General features: G+C 43.8%; 1 protein-coding gene across 15 annotated transcripts in view; it reads left to right on the top strand.

Moving 5' to 3' along the window:
- CD44 (CD44 molecule (IN blood group)) overlaps window positions 1-8,123 on the top strand; it is an 84,689-nt gene extending 76,566 nt beyond the window's left edge. For all 15 annotated transcript variants that reach the window (XM_053924203.1, XM_053924202.1, XM_024558808.4 and 12 more), the window contains 2 exons: window positions 1,251-1,329; window positions 7,218-8,123. In XM_053924203.1, coding sequence (XP_053780178.1) covers window positions 1,251-1,329; window positions 7,218-7,422 — 284 coding nt within the window. In that variant the 3' untranslated portion in view covers window positions 7,423-8,123. The remainder of the gene's footprint in view (window positions 1-1,250; window positions 1,330-7,217) is intronic.
- Window positions 8,124-15,016: the final 6,893 nt, after the last annotated feature.

Raw genomic sequence — 15,016 nt, 5'->3', positions numbered from 1 at the left:
GTGAGTGGGAATGTGGGGCATCTCTGAGCTAGAGCCCCAGGACAGAACAGAAATGGTTCTCTCCTGTTGGCTTCCCCACCTCCTGACTCACATAACCAGGTAGAGGTTAGGCAAAGGCAGCACTGAGCAGGAAATCAGAGGAGAGCCAGGTCCCCCAAAGATGAATGGACAGTGAATGACTGCCCATTTTCCTGTTTCCCAAGCTTAGTTCATTGCACAGATAGATGGCCCACTTGGCAACTGAATTTATTCAAGTTGTCAAGTCACATCTTAGTATGTTAAAGCTTGATTTAAAAACATATGTATGACATTTTTATTAGTCCAAGAACAATGCATTATTACAGACATTTTAGAAAATGCAGCTTAAAAAAGGACAAAAATATAAATCAATTATTATCTACCTCACCATCCAGAGATACCATGGTTACCATCTTCATATATGTCCTTCCTGTCATTTTTCAATGTAATTTATATACAAAAATGTAATTATACCATACATGCTATTTAGTAAACTACCATTCTCGACTGGCTGGCCACAGCTTTCCAATGTCATTAAATATTCTTCCTCTGTATTATAGTAAATGATACAAGGAAAGTACTCTAATTTATTCAATCTAATTTATTCCTTATTGCTGGTTATTAGATTGTTTTCACCTTTTTCTATTATAAATAGCTCAGTAATAAACATCTTCATAGCTAATGCTAAGGTCCTATAATTTCCTGGCATCATAACTGCTATATCAAAAGCATGTGCATTTTGAAGGCTTGTGAAGAGTTTTGCCACACGACTCCCCAGGGAACATGCGTAAGTTCAAACGTCTACAGGGGTGTCCTCCTTCCCACTCACCGGTATGTGGCCTCGATTTTTAGGTGGATGCACTTATATAGGAAAGGAATCTTCCTTTCAGGGGCAGAATACATTTCTTTCAGCTTACTTAATAATTACACCAAGGGCATCTGCAAGTCTCAACAGGTCATTCTACATTTGTTTGGAAACATGTTTCCCCTGGAGAGACTTGGAAGTTCCGACTGATGACGAGAGGTTAAAACAAGAGGCCGGCTGGACAAACACCTATAGAAAAATTGCTTTTCCAGTATTATTTGCCTCCTGGCTGGGCCATTTGGTCAGGCTCATCTGTAGTGCCCACTGTGGCTCTTGTTTGGACCAGGTCAGTTTTGTTAAGTGTGTGTTTGTTGTCACAAAACGTATTTCCCAATTTCATGGCTGTCTTTTCCTTTGCTTGTACCAGAATGGCTGATCATCTTGGCATCCCTCTTGGCCCTGGCTTTGATTCTCGCAGTTTGCATTGCTGTCAACAGTCGAAGAAGGTAAGGGGGTGCTCCTCAGAGACTTTGACTCTGGAAGGGAACCACTTAAATTTAGTCTCTATGTCCTTGCTGCTCAGAGGAACCGGCCGCCCCAGCATCCTGGGGACTTGTTAGAAATGCAGAACTTCAGGCCTCCTGTATCAGAATCTGTTTGGACGAAGTCTCAGAGATTCATGTACCTGGTACAGTTCAAGAAGCCCTGCTCTGGCACGTTCTGTGGAAAAGAGACACTGTGATTATCTGGACCACCGCTTTTGAATAGTGGTTGAATCTCCTGGGGATCTTCATTATTTTGGGGCTAAAGCCCATCGAAACTTTATCTTGATGAATTATGACCTATCTCACCAGAAAGGCATAAAAGTATATATATACTCATTCATTTATTTATCAAACATATATTTATTAAGTGTACTCACAATACACAAAAACACCATATAAAGATCCAGGGATTGGTCATCCCCTCTCTCAGGCCCATGGAACTTTCTAGAACCCTTACCTAAAACAGGCATTGAGTTTGTATGTTTGTTTTGGGTTTTGTTTATTGGTTTGTTTTCTATAAGGACACTATTTTCTGTTCTCTGGAAGCAGCAGTTGAAAGGATGGCCCCCTCCCTCCCTACCTCAGCCAAGGCCTATTGTTTCAGAAGTTATTTAAACAACACACACACCTGGTTGAGCTGAGGCCAGGCTCCAGAAATAACGCCACCTGAAGTGAAGTATAGGGAAATTCTAGCAACAGAAGAAATGAACTTTGACTGGGGCACTCCACAAATACTAGTCTAAATCTCTTGCTTAAGATGCTTTCAAGAAGTGTTATTTTTCTCTAAGCATATGCTTAGGAACATTAAATCTCTTGTGAGTGTCTCTTGAGGTTTCTCTTAAATGGTAAAAAATCTTATTTCCAAGTGAGGCCACCTTTACTGTATCACTAGATCATCTAACAGGCCAGAAAATACCACTATGTTTGGGAGAAGACCTGGAGAAAACGATAGAATCTTTCTCACTGGCTTCTGGAAAACACCAAATACCCAATTCCATTGCCGTGTGCAGCCCCAGCAGTGTTGCTAATTATCTGAAGAAATTAAATAAGGCCGCCTTACATGGGTACAAGTTAATAAAAGTGCTATATTACAGTAGAACAGTTGTGTTGCTATCTGTGTGTTTGAGGGTGTAATAAAAATAATTAGTTATGGCAGCTGATTGTATATGGAACAAAAACTAGGAAAAGAAATCTGGAAGCCCTCCTAGTCATCTTCTATGACTAAATGGAAAGATACTTTTTAAAGTTGAATTTAAATAATGTGACTTAAGAGACCCCTTCCAAAGAATCTTTATACTTGCCCTTGGCTTCCTTATTTTCTCTTAGGTTACTTTGGCTCAATTACATATGAATTTCCTATTGTTGGAAATCAGTCCTTTTGTCCCAGGCCCCAGAATGTATTGCCTCTGCTCACATACACAGTCCATGAGTTCTGCACATGTCACCACAGAAACAGTGGCCCTTGATGTTGTCGACATGGGGGGGACCTCAGAGAACCATCACAACTGTCCCCGAGAGCAGCTGGAGTCCGTGCAGTGTGACTGTGTGACTGCTTAGCTCACACGTCACTGCCATCATGTCAGCCGTGAAAACAGGCCCCGCTGCTGCCCTCCTCCTCCCCCTCCCCCAAGACCAGCAGTCACCCTAGCAACAGGCAAGCAGGGACTCACGGGATCCAGCACAGGGAGGATCTCACCGGGAAAGGAGCTGCTTAGATGCCATAATTACCATATCCTGATCTGATCACCACAAACAGACTTGCCAGGCAGCCAAAAGGTGGGTATGGCTTCACAGGCCCCTTAGGTGCACTTGGGTTGCTAAAGTCGCCAATCTTTTTCTTATCCTCTTAAAGGCCAGGACTTAACTGCTGTGAGCACTGTGAGTTAGAGAGATACAGAATCCTGTGTTCATCCAAGAAAAATTGGTTAAAAGCAGGGACCTACAACAGGCATATGTTTATTTGGGAAACATCTTTTGAGGGACAGCTATGACTGTCAGCCCTGGGGACCAGAAAGAGCAGATTCAAAACAAAAAGAATACCATCCTTTCCCAGAAGGGTTTTGAGGTTTCGTGGCAATATCAGTCTGTTGGATTTGAGTCATCTAATATCCATCGAGCGCATACTCTGTGCCAAGCACTGTTATGTGAATTATGGTTAAAAGATAAAAGTGAAAAAACATTAGTCGCTAAAGGTGACATTCAAGGGTTGACCACAGGTACCCATGACAATGGCATCTGAGAGTGGCATCACCTTAAAGGTGCTGACTTAGAGGTCCTGTTATTTCCTTAGCTTTTCCCATCCTTGTCATAACCCATGTCAGCTTTTCTTACTGTTCTTCATGTAACCAGAGTCCTTGAATTGCAACTTGCCAATGAAAAGTGTATTTATTCACTGTCTTTAAGAGCAAACAGTGGTTGTAGGAGTCCATTAGATTGGTAGATAGATATACAGTGAGGCCCAAGAGAAGTTAAGTGCCTTTTCCTTCAAGAATTTATCTGATTTGTATGAAGAGGGGGAAAAAATGGGAGGGCCTGACCAGAAAAGGCTTCACAAAGCAAGAATGATTAAAAAACGTTTCTACACTACTTGTGCAGAAAAGGCCTTCGCCGGATTTCCCTCTCCTGGAAATAAGCGTCTTTTCTGTAAACCCCAGTGGGGAGCTCTGCTTGGCAGGTCCCTTCTCTGAAGTTCCAGGATTTAGAATGTCTGCCTTCTCTTAAGCTGCGGTCTGGTTCTCCACAATCTGTGCCCACCCAGCCTCGTTCTGCCCTTTAGAACAGAGCTGTCCGACAGAACTTTCCACAACGGCAGAAAGGTTCCACACTCGTCCTGTCCCACACACAACCATGAATCACGGGTGGCTACTGAGCACTCCAAATGTGGCTAGTTCAACTTCAGTGGGTTTTCAATTTTATTTTATTTTAATTAGTTTAAATTTACGTAGCCACATGTGGCTAGTGGTGACCGTATGGAATGACCCGGCTCTGGCACAAAGCAAAATAAACCTCTAAATATCTTTAAGGATCGCCAGCTAGAAGAGATGTAAGATTGGTTGTTAAGTTACCCACCCCCACCCCCCAAGTCTTTCAAGAGACATTCCTTCGTGCGCTAAATGTATGTTGCCTGGTTTCTAAACCCCACGGAGCCTGCCCACCCGCCCCTGGCAAGGCTCCAGCCTCAGTCCTTCCACATCATGTGGTCACCATGCTCAGCTAATGCCTGAGATTTAAGGGGAAAGGATATAAAGGCAAGATGCAGTTCGGTGGAGATCTCTGACCTTTGGACTCAGAAAATCTAAGTCGTAGACACGACGTGGACCCTGCCCTCGCTAGGGGTGCAGTCTCGGATGGTAGCCTGGACTATCTGGGACTCAATCTCCAGTTAACATAAGGAAAAGGTTAGGCTAGATGGCCTCTGAAGTCCCTTCAGCGCTAATAATGTTCCTTTTAACATTTCTCTCACTCCGAAGGATGAGAAAAATAGGATATGTCTTTTCAAAGTACTTATAAGTAAGTACTTACAAATGCCTGGAGCGCCACACATTGGACTGAGTTTTTTAGGAGACTCATCCTGCCAGCCTGAAAGAACTCAGTCAGGTTACAGAGACACCTGCATGCAAAGGGAAGCATGGGCAGGGCAAAGCCCAAGCGCCGCATTCCTAAGCCCTACAGGTCAAATGTCCTCCGTCTTCCAAATCGGCTTTGTTTATGTCAATAGCATCAATCCTCACTTCACCCCCCACACACACAGGCTTTTTTTTATGCTTATAAATCACTTTCTTGAAATATTTCATTAAACTTCTCAAGCACCCATTGGTAGGCAATGGGGATTACTCTAACAAGACACCTTTCTTCCCAAGAACACCCAAAATACCACCCAAGAATATAAAATAACATGAGCAGCATTCCACCTTCGACCTTTTAAGTCATCTTCATAGTAAATGTGACAAGGAGGTGGAGGCAGCTGCAGAAATGAGCAAACCCATTTTATGTGATGCTCGTTATATTCAGAATTACAGCCAGTGACTCTCGAACATTTGCTGTGTTCCAGATACTGTTCTAAGTGCTTATCCAAGGCTTTGGTTTCCTCACCCCACAGTGTTCATAAAAGCAACAAATAAAACAATAGTAGACTCATAGATGCCGTGCCAGGCTCTGTTTTGAGGGCTTTCTACAGTCTTGTGAAAGTGGTACGCTAAGTAGCCTGAGATGACAGATAAGCCAGCTGAGGCTCAGAGAGCGTGAGTGAGTTGTCCCAGGTCACACAGCAGTAAGGTCTCAAAACCAGGCCTCCCAAGCCCTCGTTCTTGTCTACGTGGACCACATCCGCACTCCCAGTCCCACGGATCTGCAGCCGGGTCAAGCGTTCTTCCCTCTGCCCCCATCAAGCGTCCTGCCAGAGGGGCAGGATCTGACTCCTGTGGAGGAGGTATAATTTCTCCTTCCCCAAACAAGAGATTAAAGTTTACGGCCTTGGCAGTCCCGGCAGGAATGGCCCACGGTCATGAATAATAGAGGCCTTGTCCCTACGACTCCAAATATCCAGCGGCAAAACGAACGATTTCAACTTCATAGTGTTTGCAAATCTCCAGATGGTTGGCAGCATGGATAGAGCTGGGCAGGGTCCAGGCTTTTGGTCGTAAAGGCCTGGAGTTGAATATTGACTCTGCCTTTTACTGGGTGTATGACTTCCAGTTAGCTATTAAACCTCCCTGGGCCTCAGTTTCCACAGGGGAAAACTGCTGCTTTGTGGGGTTGTTGTGAGGATTACATGAAATTACATGAAAGGTGCCTGGCATACAGGCAGCGTCCTCAGCATGTCGCTGTCACTTGGGAGGCGGAGGGGTAGTTGTGAGGCTCTGCCATTTTGCTTCCATAAGACACCATCCGACTTCTAGCTGTGTAGCCGTGATCGTGTTACAGGAAAGAGGAAGCACCGCGTCAGGCCGCGTGGGGTGAGGCAGTGCTCTGACAGTGCACCTGGGCTAAGTAAGACCAAGGTCATGCTCTTCCACAGAAGACCTGCCTTTAAATCTTAAGAAATATTACTGAGAAATCTTAAAGTAACAGTAATGTCGCTGGGAAAACTTAAAGTAACTGAAATATTTGCCTTGTATAGTTAGTTCCATCTCCCATAACCAGGGTTATATGGAAAGGTAACCAACGCTAGGGAACAATCGGTACGGCCTTATACCTCTAGGAAAATGGTGCTGGATTCTTCTCAGTACACGCAATAATAACCCCGAAAAGGCCCACAGAGTGTTGACTGAGAGAGGAAGTAATGGGACTTTCTTTAATATGCAAACCAGAATGATTTCCAATGATCACGTTGATGGTTTCTCTGAGTGTGCAGAAGTTGCTAAGGCACTAAGGAGAGGCAAACATTTCCATTGCATAGTGTGGTGAAAGGAGAATTGGAACTTGGAGTCAGACTTTCCAGGGGTTGAGTTCTGATGCTTTTATTACTTGCTGAGTAACCTGGGGCAAGGCACTGAATTCTCTGAGCCCCAGGTTTTCTCACCCATCACAGCACTGGCTTCCTGAGTTGTGACCCCTGGTTCTCCACCTCAAGTGTGCATCAGAAACCCCTTGAAGGCTCATTAAACCATAGATCCTGGGCCCCCCTCCTAGAGTTCCCTGATTCGATATGTCTGGGTTAGGGCTGAGAATTTGCATTTCTAACAAGTTCACAGCTGATGCTTTTACTGCTGGTTTAGGGGACATCACTTTAAAGAGTCCAGTAAGGTGAAACATACGTACTCAGATTGTTATAAACCATAGTGAAAATGACTGTGATGATGATGATTGCATTACTGCACCCTTTTCTCACATGATCTTTAAATTGTCAGGTGTGGGCAGAAGAAAAAGCTGGTGATCAACAATGGGAATGGAGCTGTGGAGGACAGAAAGCCAAGTGGACTAAACGGGGAAGCCAGCAAGTCTCAGGAGATGGTGCATTTGGTGAACAAGGAGCCGTCAGAGACCACGGACCAGTTTATGACAACCGACGAGACGCAGAACTTGCAGAATGAGGACGTGAAGATTGGGGCGTAATACCTACACCATGACCTTGGATATAAATCACACATAACCTTTACAGGGAGCTGGGACATTCACAGATGCAATGTGCTACTGATTATTTCATTTGGGTTCTTTTTTTTTTTAGCATAAAATTTTCTATTCCTTTTTGTTTATTGTGCTTTGTTTTTTGAAGTCAATCCAATTTATAAAAATAGCATTGCTTTCTGAAATGAGGGCCCAATTAACAATCGGCAAGAATTTGACTGTTTCAGTTCCCACCTAGAAGCCTCTCACTCCTATGGATGGCTTCTCACAAAAGCCACAAATACATCTTTCCCGTCCCTAACCTTCCCTTCACCCCACCTCCCAGGTAACAGTCACATGCTAAGGACATCCCCAGAGCTAAGAGGGATTGGTTCCTGGGAGGAAATCTGAATGGGTCCATATTGCCTCTCCAGGGGCCCAATGCCTAGACATTGCCTTCCAGTGGGGGAGGGATTGGGGTGTACTGGTTACACATCCCCTCCTATACACCCCCTGGAAATTTCTCATATGCTTCGGAGAATGCCCAAGGGGTGAAGCTATTTATCTGTAGTAAGCTATTTATCTGTGTTTTTGAAATATTAAACCCTGGAGGTCCTTTGATTAGTATGTTTTTTTTTTTGTTACTTTGTCAGAGGCATAAAGGGGTTTAAGCTGATTCATAATAAAAATCTGTACTTCTTCCACTTTTACCCTTGGTGCTGTGATCCTTCAGTGTCTTAACCAGCCAGGTCTGGGGCCCCACAGCTCATCGCAAACCTGTGAGAAGGTCTCCCTGAAAGACGTCATCTCAGAGCTGAGTCCCTGCTCAAGCTCCCTCAGCCAGTCTCACAGATCAGGGAAGACAGCGCTGTTTTATTTCTGAGGCTCCAGAGGCTTTCTGTCTTGTCCTAGAACCAGAATTGGGAGAGCAGGAGCTTCGGCAGCTTTTATGTTTTAATGGCCACCTGTGCTCCCCCCGAAAGGCTATATGGGAAGTCACATTACATCTGCATGACTTTCCGTGGTGGTGACCCATTTCATGGACATTGACCCCGTTAGTGATGTCCAAAAACAATAAGGAAGCGCCTTTTGACCTCTTGCAATCAAGGGAGAAATAGTGGAAATGAAAGAAAGCATAGACAGTAGCCAACTGACTGGCACAGATTAGGGAATTTGGGGGAGGGAACTCTGTAGATACCGCTTGAGTATTTTTATGTCTGTATTTGTTTATACTTTAACATTCCAGTTGTCTCTCCCCAGTGAAGTTGCTACTCAGAAAGTTAAGTGCCTGGGGAATCTCTCAGATGTTTACAGGGTTTCCCCCCATTGGAATCCTATCACCAGATACCAGGTTTATGGACAAATAAGAGATTAACGTCTTTATCCCTTGTGTGACAAATCCTCTGTGGTCTTTATTCTTAAGTTCAGAAGGCTCCGTTCATCCTGGAAATTTCAAAGGCTACTTGCGTTAGAAGAGATTGGATCTATAAAGTCAGAGCCCCTATAAAATGGGACCTCATTCCTTAGACCCCCCCATAAAAAGTTATCTGGTGCCTAAACTAACATGCTTGACTAGAAATGTTTCTCAAACAAAAAGAAAAAGAACCAGAAGGAGAAGGAGGAGAAGGAGGAGAAGGGGAGGAAAAGGAGGAGGAATTGAGAAGGGTGAGGAGGAGGAAAAAGGAGGAAGAGGAAGAAGATGAGGAAGAGGGAGAGGTTGAGGGGTAGGAGGAGGTGGAGGACGGAGGGGAGGAGGAAAAGGAAAAAGCTCCCAGATAAATTAGGGCTGGACTCACACAAAGAGTTGATTCTGAAGGAGATATTTAAAGGCCAGAAGCCCGCCTTCTGCCTTCATTTCCAACCTCTTTCTCTCTTGAGTACACCCTCACAACCCCGTTCCTGCCATGGTCTTTGAAAACCCCTTTTCCTTCTCCTGTCTGGTTTTGTTTTAATTTTCAAGTTGGAAGAAAAGAAAATGGACACGTGGTCACTCTGTTGTTCCTGCCACTAGTGTCTAAGTGCTTTCTGCTTTCCAAGGACCTTTCCTGGCTCTTGACCCTGAGTGCAACAAGCCACTGTGGGATCAGGTTAAGGAGGGCTACTCCAGGCCTCCACCTGTCCCCCAGATTCTCTTTAGGGCTGTAGTTGGTCATCAAGTCTCACAGTTAGGGATGGTTTCCCACCCCTTCTAGATATTCCCAACAAATAAGCTGAGAGAGAAGACTTTTTTTTCTACTTTATTTTGGTATTAAATATGATCTTTCCTTTTATTATGTTGTAGTCCCCCACTTGGATATGCCTTTGTGTTCTCGAGATGGGACTAGGGGAACTGTAGAGCTCCCATCTCGTAGGTGGACTCCACCTGCAATATTGCCCGAAGGTTGTCATGGGCCAGGATGCATCGTCTCCCATTTGACACAATGGTGCAACTCTGGAAGCACAGCTTGACTACACGTCATTCCTACACATCAGCCCAGGTGGCCTGGGCTAAGTCATTAGACTGGGCCTTGTTTCTATTAGTAAGGGGCCAGTGTTTCCTTATTTTGCAAAGCTTAAGAGAGCAAAGATGAGAGCTCTTCAAAGCTAGGAGCTTACAATGGAATTTGTCCTACAATCCTATATCTTCTGTGTCTCCTGAGAGCTTCTGTTAAATCGGTACTGGGTGAAAAATACAATAGGACAAATGACACTCTTCATGGGTATATTTTGCAGGTTTAGCCTGCAGAATGGATTCTGCCAACAAAACCTCTCAAAAAGTTTTACATCAAGCCCATGACACCAAGGTTCAATTTCATAGCCAATGTTCATTCAATTCTGGTACAGTAGGAGGAGGAGAAAGGAAACCTCCCACTTCTCTAGAAGAGTAAAATATACTTAAGAACAGGAATAACATGATTTGTTCACCTTTATGCCATAGTTATGCTTTTTGTAAATCACTTAGAGTTTTCAAAGAATAATTTGTTGTTCGCACATGTACAATGACCATTGTTACTTTGATTTTTCACAGCACACCCTTCCTCTGGTGTTCGTGTATTTACTGATGGGCCAGTAATAAGGAAAGCACAATGTGTATATTGCCCAGTTAAGCACTTACTGGAAAATATTAAAAGGTTACTATGGAAAAGTTAAAGAAAATGGACTCAGGAGTCTTTAATTTAAGGGGCATGGAAGTCTGGGAAGGGGAAACAGCTGGGGTTATCTGCCTGTCTGAGTAATTTAGAAGCACAAGGTTAAAGGTTTAGGCGGTGGCTGGTATTTCACACTCACGTTATTTTTTCTAAAGGGAAAAACTCATGGATTTCTATCCTTGAGCGTCTTCTTTTGGAGAAAGTACAATTTTCCATAGAAAGTGTATGGTCCACATATTTCAAACTAAATGAGCTATTGTGAAGTGTTAGTTCTTTAAAGCCAAGAACTACTCCTGGACTTCCAGGAAAAGAGAGGAAAGTGAACATATCTCCCTCTCCTCATACAAGACTCAAAAGACAGTAAGATATATTCCAAAAAGGCATAAACTAACGGGGCCCAAGAGAATGGAAGAAGAGACAACAGTAACACAAATTTGATGTTGGAAGTGACAGTTGAGTGGCTGAATTTGTAAATTTGGAAAAGCTGAATCTTAAGCCAGGAATGGGGAAAGTTGAGAAGCAAGCAGATTTGGGTAGCAGAACCCCTCAAAGGCTCAGGAATTGGCAGCATCAACCTCTGGATGGGGTAGAGAGGATGGGTTTAAAGTCTACTTAAGACAGAGTTAGAAACCCAGATCTCCTCCCCCACTCTAAGCAGCTGTGTGACTGTTCTTCACCAATTCCAGCCAATGACTGGAAGTTTATCCTCTGAAGAGGGCAAAATAAAGAGTCTCTGGCTGAAAGGCGATAAGGCACACACAGTTGACACTAGAAATTCCATACTGAAAAGTGAAGCCATGCATGAGGAATGTTGGGACTGCCTTGCCTTCTCTCCCAACCTGGCTCCCAGAAAGTCAACAGCCAAGCATGAGTCCTCCAGGCAGAAGTTCAGTCTTTCTGGGGAATCTGATAAGCCTAAGAGAAAGCTGTAGAGTTGCTAACATAATGGTTCCCCAAGGAAATGCTGAGCATAGCAATCTACAGGGAAGATCACATCTCAAACCTCACCAGGACCACACAAAACTGCTTTCTGTGGCTCCCTCTTACACAAGAGAAGCTGAGATGATTCACGGAGAAGAAAACTTGAAGATAAAAAACATCATTAGTAACTTCAGTAAGATAAGAGAAGAAAGTGTATCTATGAAACAAGAACACAAAGCTAGGGTACAAAACAGTCAGGGAACACCTTAAAAAAGGGAGATCTTTTACATTTAAACATGAAAGCACAGATTTAAAAGTAAACTCAATAGAAGGTTTAGAAAATACAGTTAAAGACCTGTCCCAGAAAACGGAGCAAAGACCAAGCAATGGAAACAGAGAAGAAAAGTGAAGAATCATTCTAGGAAATCTAATATGCAAATAACAGCAGTTGCAGAAAGAAGAGGGAAAATGAAGAGAAAGAAATCATCCACGAAATAAATCAAAATGACTTCCCAGAACTGAGGAACATGGATATCTAAGCAGAAAGAACCGAGTGAGTGCTTAGCACGATAGATGAAAACAGACCCACGCTAAAGCACATTATTTTAAGAATTCATAACAGTTGAGGCAAAAAGATTATTCTATAACCTCTAGAGAGAAAAAAGTGATAATATAGGAAATCAAGAATCAAAATAGAATCAGACTTTCCAAAACCACATTGAAGACCATGAAACAGTGGCTTCAAAATTCTGTGAGAAATATTTCCAAGTTAGAAATCACTTAGTTTAGCTAATCCAAACTAAGTGAAAGGGTGGAATGAAGACATTTCAAATATGCATTGTCTCCAAACCTGCTCACCCATTCTCAGGCAACTCCCAAAGAATGCACTCCAGCAAAACAAGGGAGTTACCAGGAAAGGGGAAGCCACGAAATTCAGAAAACACAGTAAAAGGAATTGTAAAATGAGGATAAAGATGAGATCCCGAGATGACAGCTGCCCAGTCCATCTAGGGAGCAATCAGTCCAGATCAGAGTAGAGACTAAAAAGTGAAACAATAAATGCCTTAGCTTCACTGACTGTTAATGAAAAGGAAAATTCGTTTTTGGTTATATCGGTTAACTCTTGATGCATTAAAAACCACTCCAAAATGCAATAGCCTAAAACAACACACCTTTGTTTGTTTTTGTTCTTTTTTCATGAGTCCATTGACTGGGTGCTTCTGCTGCTGTGGGCAGGGCTCGGTCAAGCAAGGCCACGCTCACACGGGGGTCTGTGGTTAGCAAACAGGCCCGCTAGAATCTACAATGGCTTCATCTGGGATGGCCAGGTGACTGAAGTGTGTTTGTGTGTCCCTCACATGCCTTCAGCTGCCTGGTGCAGGCCTGGCAGGGATCCAGGTGATGGCAGATGCCCACAAGGCTACCTGAGGTATAGGCCAGAACTAGCACTATATCATATACTGTTGGCCAAACAAGTCACAAGAACAGCCTAGAATTAAAGGATGGGAAATATATTCTACCTCTTAATGGGAGGCATTCCACAGTCACATTGCAACAAGTGTGACTACAAGGAGGCCAGTGACCAGGGCCATGAGTGCCACCAGTCTACGATGTGTTGAGAGATTCTCATGCTCAAGGGCACCTCTCATGTTTATGCTTAATAAATGCACACCACTTGGCCATATTGGAAATGGCATTCCTTTAGAAAACCATGAGCAACTTTATAAATGCCATGTTTATTGGAAAAGGAAGGAGCAGGATCTTGTTTAAGTACGTGGTTTAGTAAAAAGGGCATGAGCTTTGGAATTAGACAAACCTAGGTTTTAATACTGACACTACCACTGAACTGTGCAAACCTGCTCACACATCTTAACTACTTTGAGTCTTAGTTTCCTCATCTGTAAAAGGGGTACAATAAAACCTTCATGGGGTCATTATGAGGATTAAATGAGGTAATAACTTCACAGCAGTGCCTGGCATATATCAGGCTCTCAAAAAGATTAATTCCCACAGGAATATTAATTTATCTCCCCCAAACACACAGTAGGTACTAAACCCCTCCCTTCCCCATCCCCTCCAGTTTCCTGACCTCCAACCAGCTTCTAAGTGTGTGTTGCTATTAACGTAGGGTGCCAGGGAGTAGAATATTTCAGAGTCCAAGGCTCTTTGTAGGGGCAACCCTCTGATTTTAATAGAAATACTGTTTGCTTTCAAAGCAAGACTGAAAAGTAAGGAGTCCAGGAAGCAGATAAACTGAGATCCCCTGATGCAATCTTGGCCATTCAAATTGTGGCGGCAGACTAACCGAAGTTGGGACTCCACCCATGCTTTGATCAGACTCTCAAGAAAGTTGTCTCACGCCCCCTCTTCGTGATCTCAGCGCATTTCCTCTCTCATGCCACCTCTTTGCCTTGTCCCCGCCTGTCACTGAAGCCGGTCTCACTCTGTCCTTTCATTAATTTGCCCCATGGCCCTGTCTTTTCCATGAGAAAGCCAGCCTCCTGAGAGCCACAATTAAAGGCCAAGATCAATAATCATCTCAAAAGTTACCATTTCCTGTTTACGGATGCCTGCATTTACATATCTTTGAGTCTTTCCTCCTTGCAGGGAAGGAGAGTTCTTATCCCATTTTTAACAGGTGAGGGGCCTAGAGGTGCAAAGAAGTTAATTATGGTCCCCAAGCTACACAAGTGGGGAGTGGTAGCTGGATTGGAGCTCAGTTCTGTCCGAAGTCCCTGAATTAACGTGCTTCATTGCCTGTTGTCAGAAGCTTGCCAAATTGAATTGGTTGAAATTAGTAGATGTTTCTGAATGCTGCAAACCAGGTCAGCATGCCTTCGCGCTCTGTGCCTGCTGGGGCGAAATGAGGCTTCCAGAAACCACAGGAAGGGTTTGGGGATGAGTAAGTGAAGATGCACTCACCATTTAAAGCCATATTGGTGATAGAACTAATTTAGGAAACTGTAAACAACCTCATAGGTGCTGTGTTTATTCAAAAGAGTAGGAGCAGGTTACGAACAAATATGATTTTTCTACAAAGCCCCGGGCTAAAGGTCAGGGGAGCAGGAAGTCTGGTCCCATAGGAAACCATACTCCTTTCCCAATAACCAGCACCCCAGCCTCTGGCCTCATCCCATGCCCCTGTTGACATCTGCCCTTCACCACCAGTGGTTTGCCTGTCAGGTCTCCTCATAACCCGCCTCCTCACCCGCCCCCCTAGGCTGGCGGACTGCTTGCTCACCATGTGATGACTACTGTTTTCCAGGAGTCTAGTCCAAACCACTTCCTCCTTCCTCACGCCCTAAAGAGGAATGGCAAGAACCTCAGAAAAGGCAGCTAAAGTTTAGATAGAAAATGGTGGCCTTTAAAATAAGATTCCAAGTTCAAATCCAACCCCTGCCACTTAATCCCTGTAAGACCTTACATAAGTTACTGAATGGCTCTGTGCCTTAGCTTCCTCATCTCTTAAATAGTAATCACTACCAGAAAGACTGCTGGGGGATTGATATGATAATGCAAGGAAAATGCATGGCCTATAATGCATGGCCTATACA

The sequence above is a fragment of the Desmodus rotundus genome, chromosome 5, assembly GCF_022682495.2.
Source record: "Desmodus rotundus isolate HL8 chromosome 5, HLdesRot8A.1, whole genome shotgun sequence".
In the NCBI taxonomy this organism is placed as follows: domain Eukaryota; kingdom Metazoa; phylum Chordata; class Mammalia; order Chiroptera; family Phyllostomidae; genus Desmodus; species Desmodus rotundus.
This window is presented reverse-complemented; position numbering and strand designations above follow the sequence as displayed.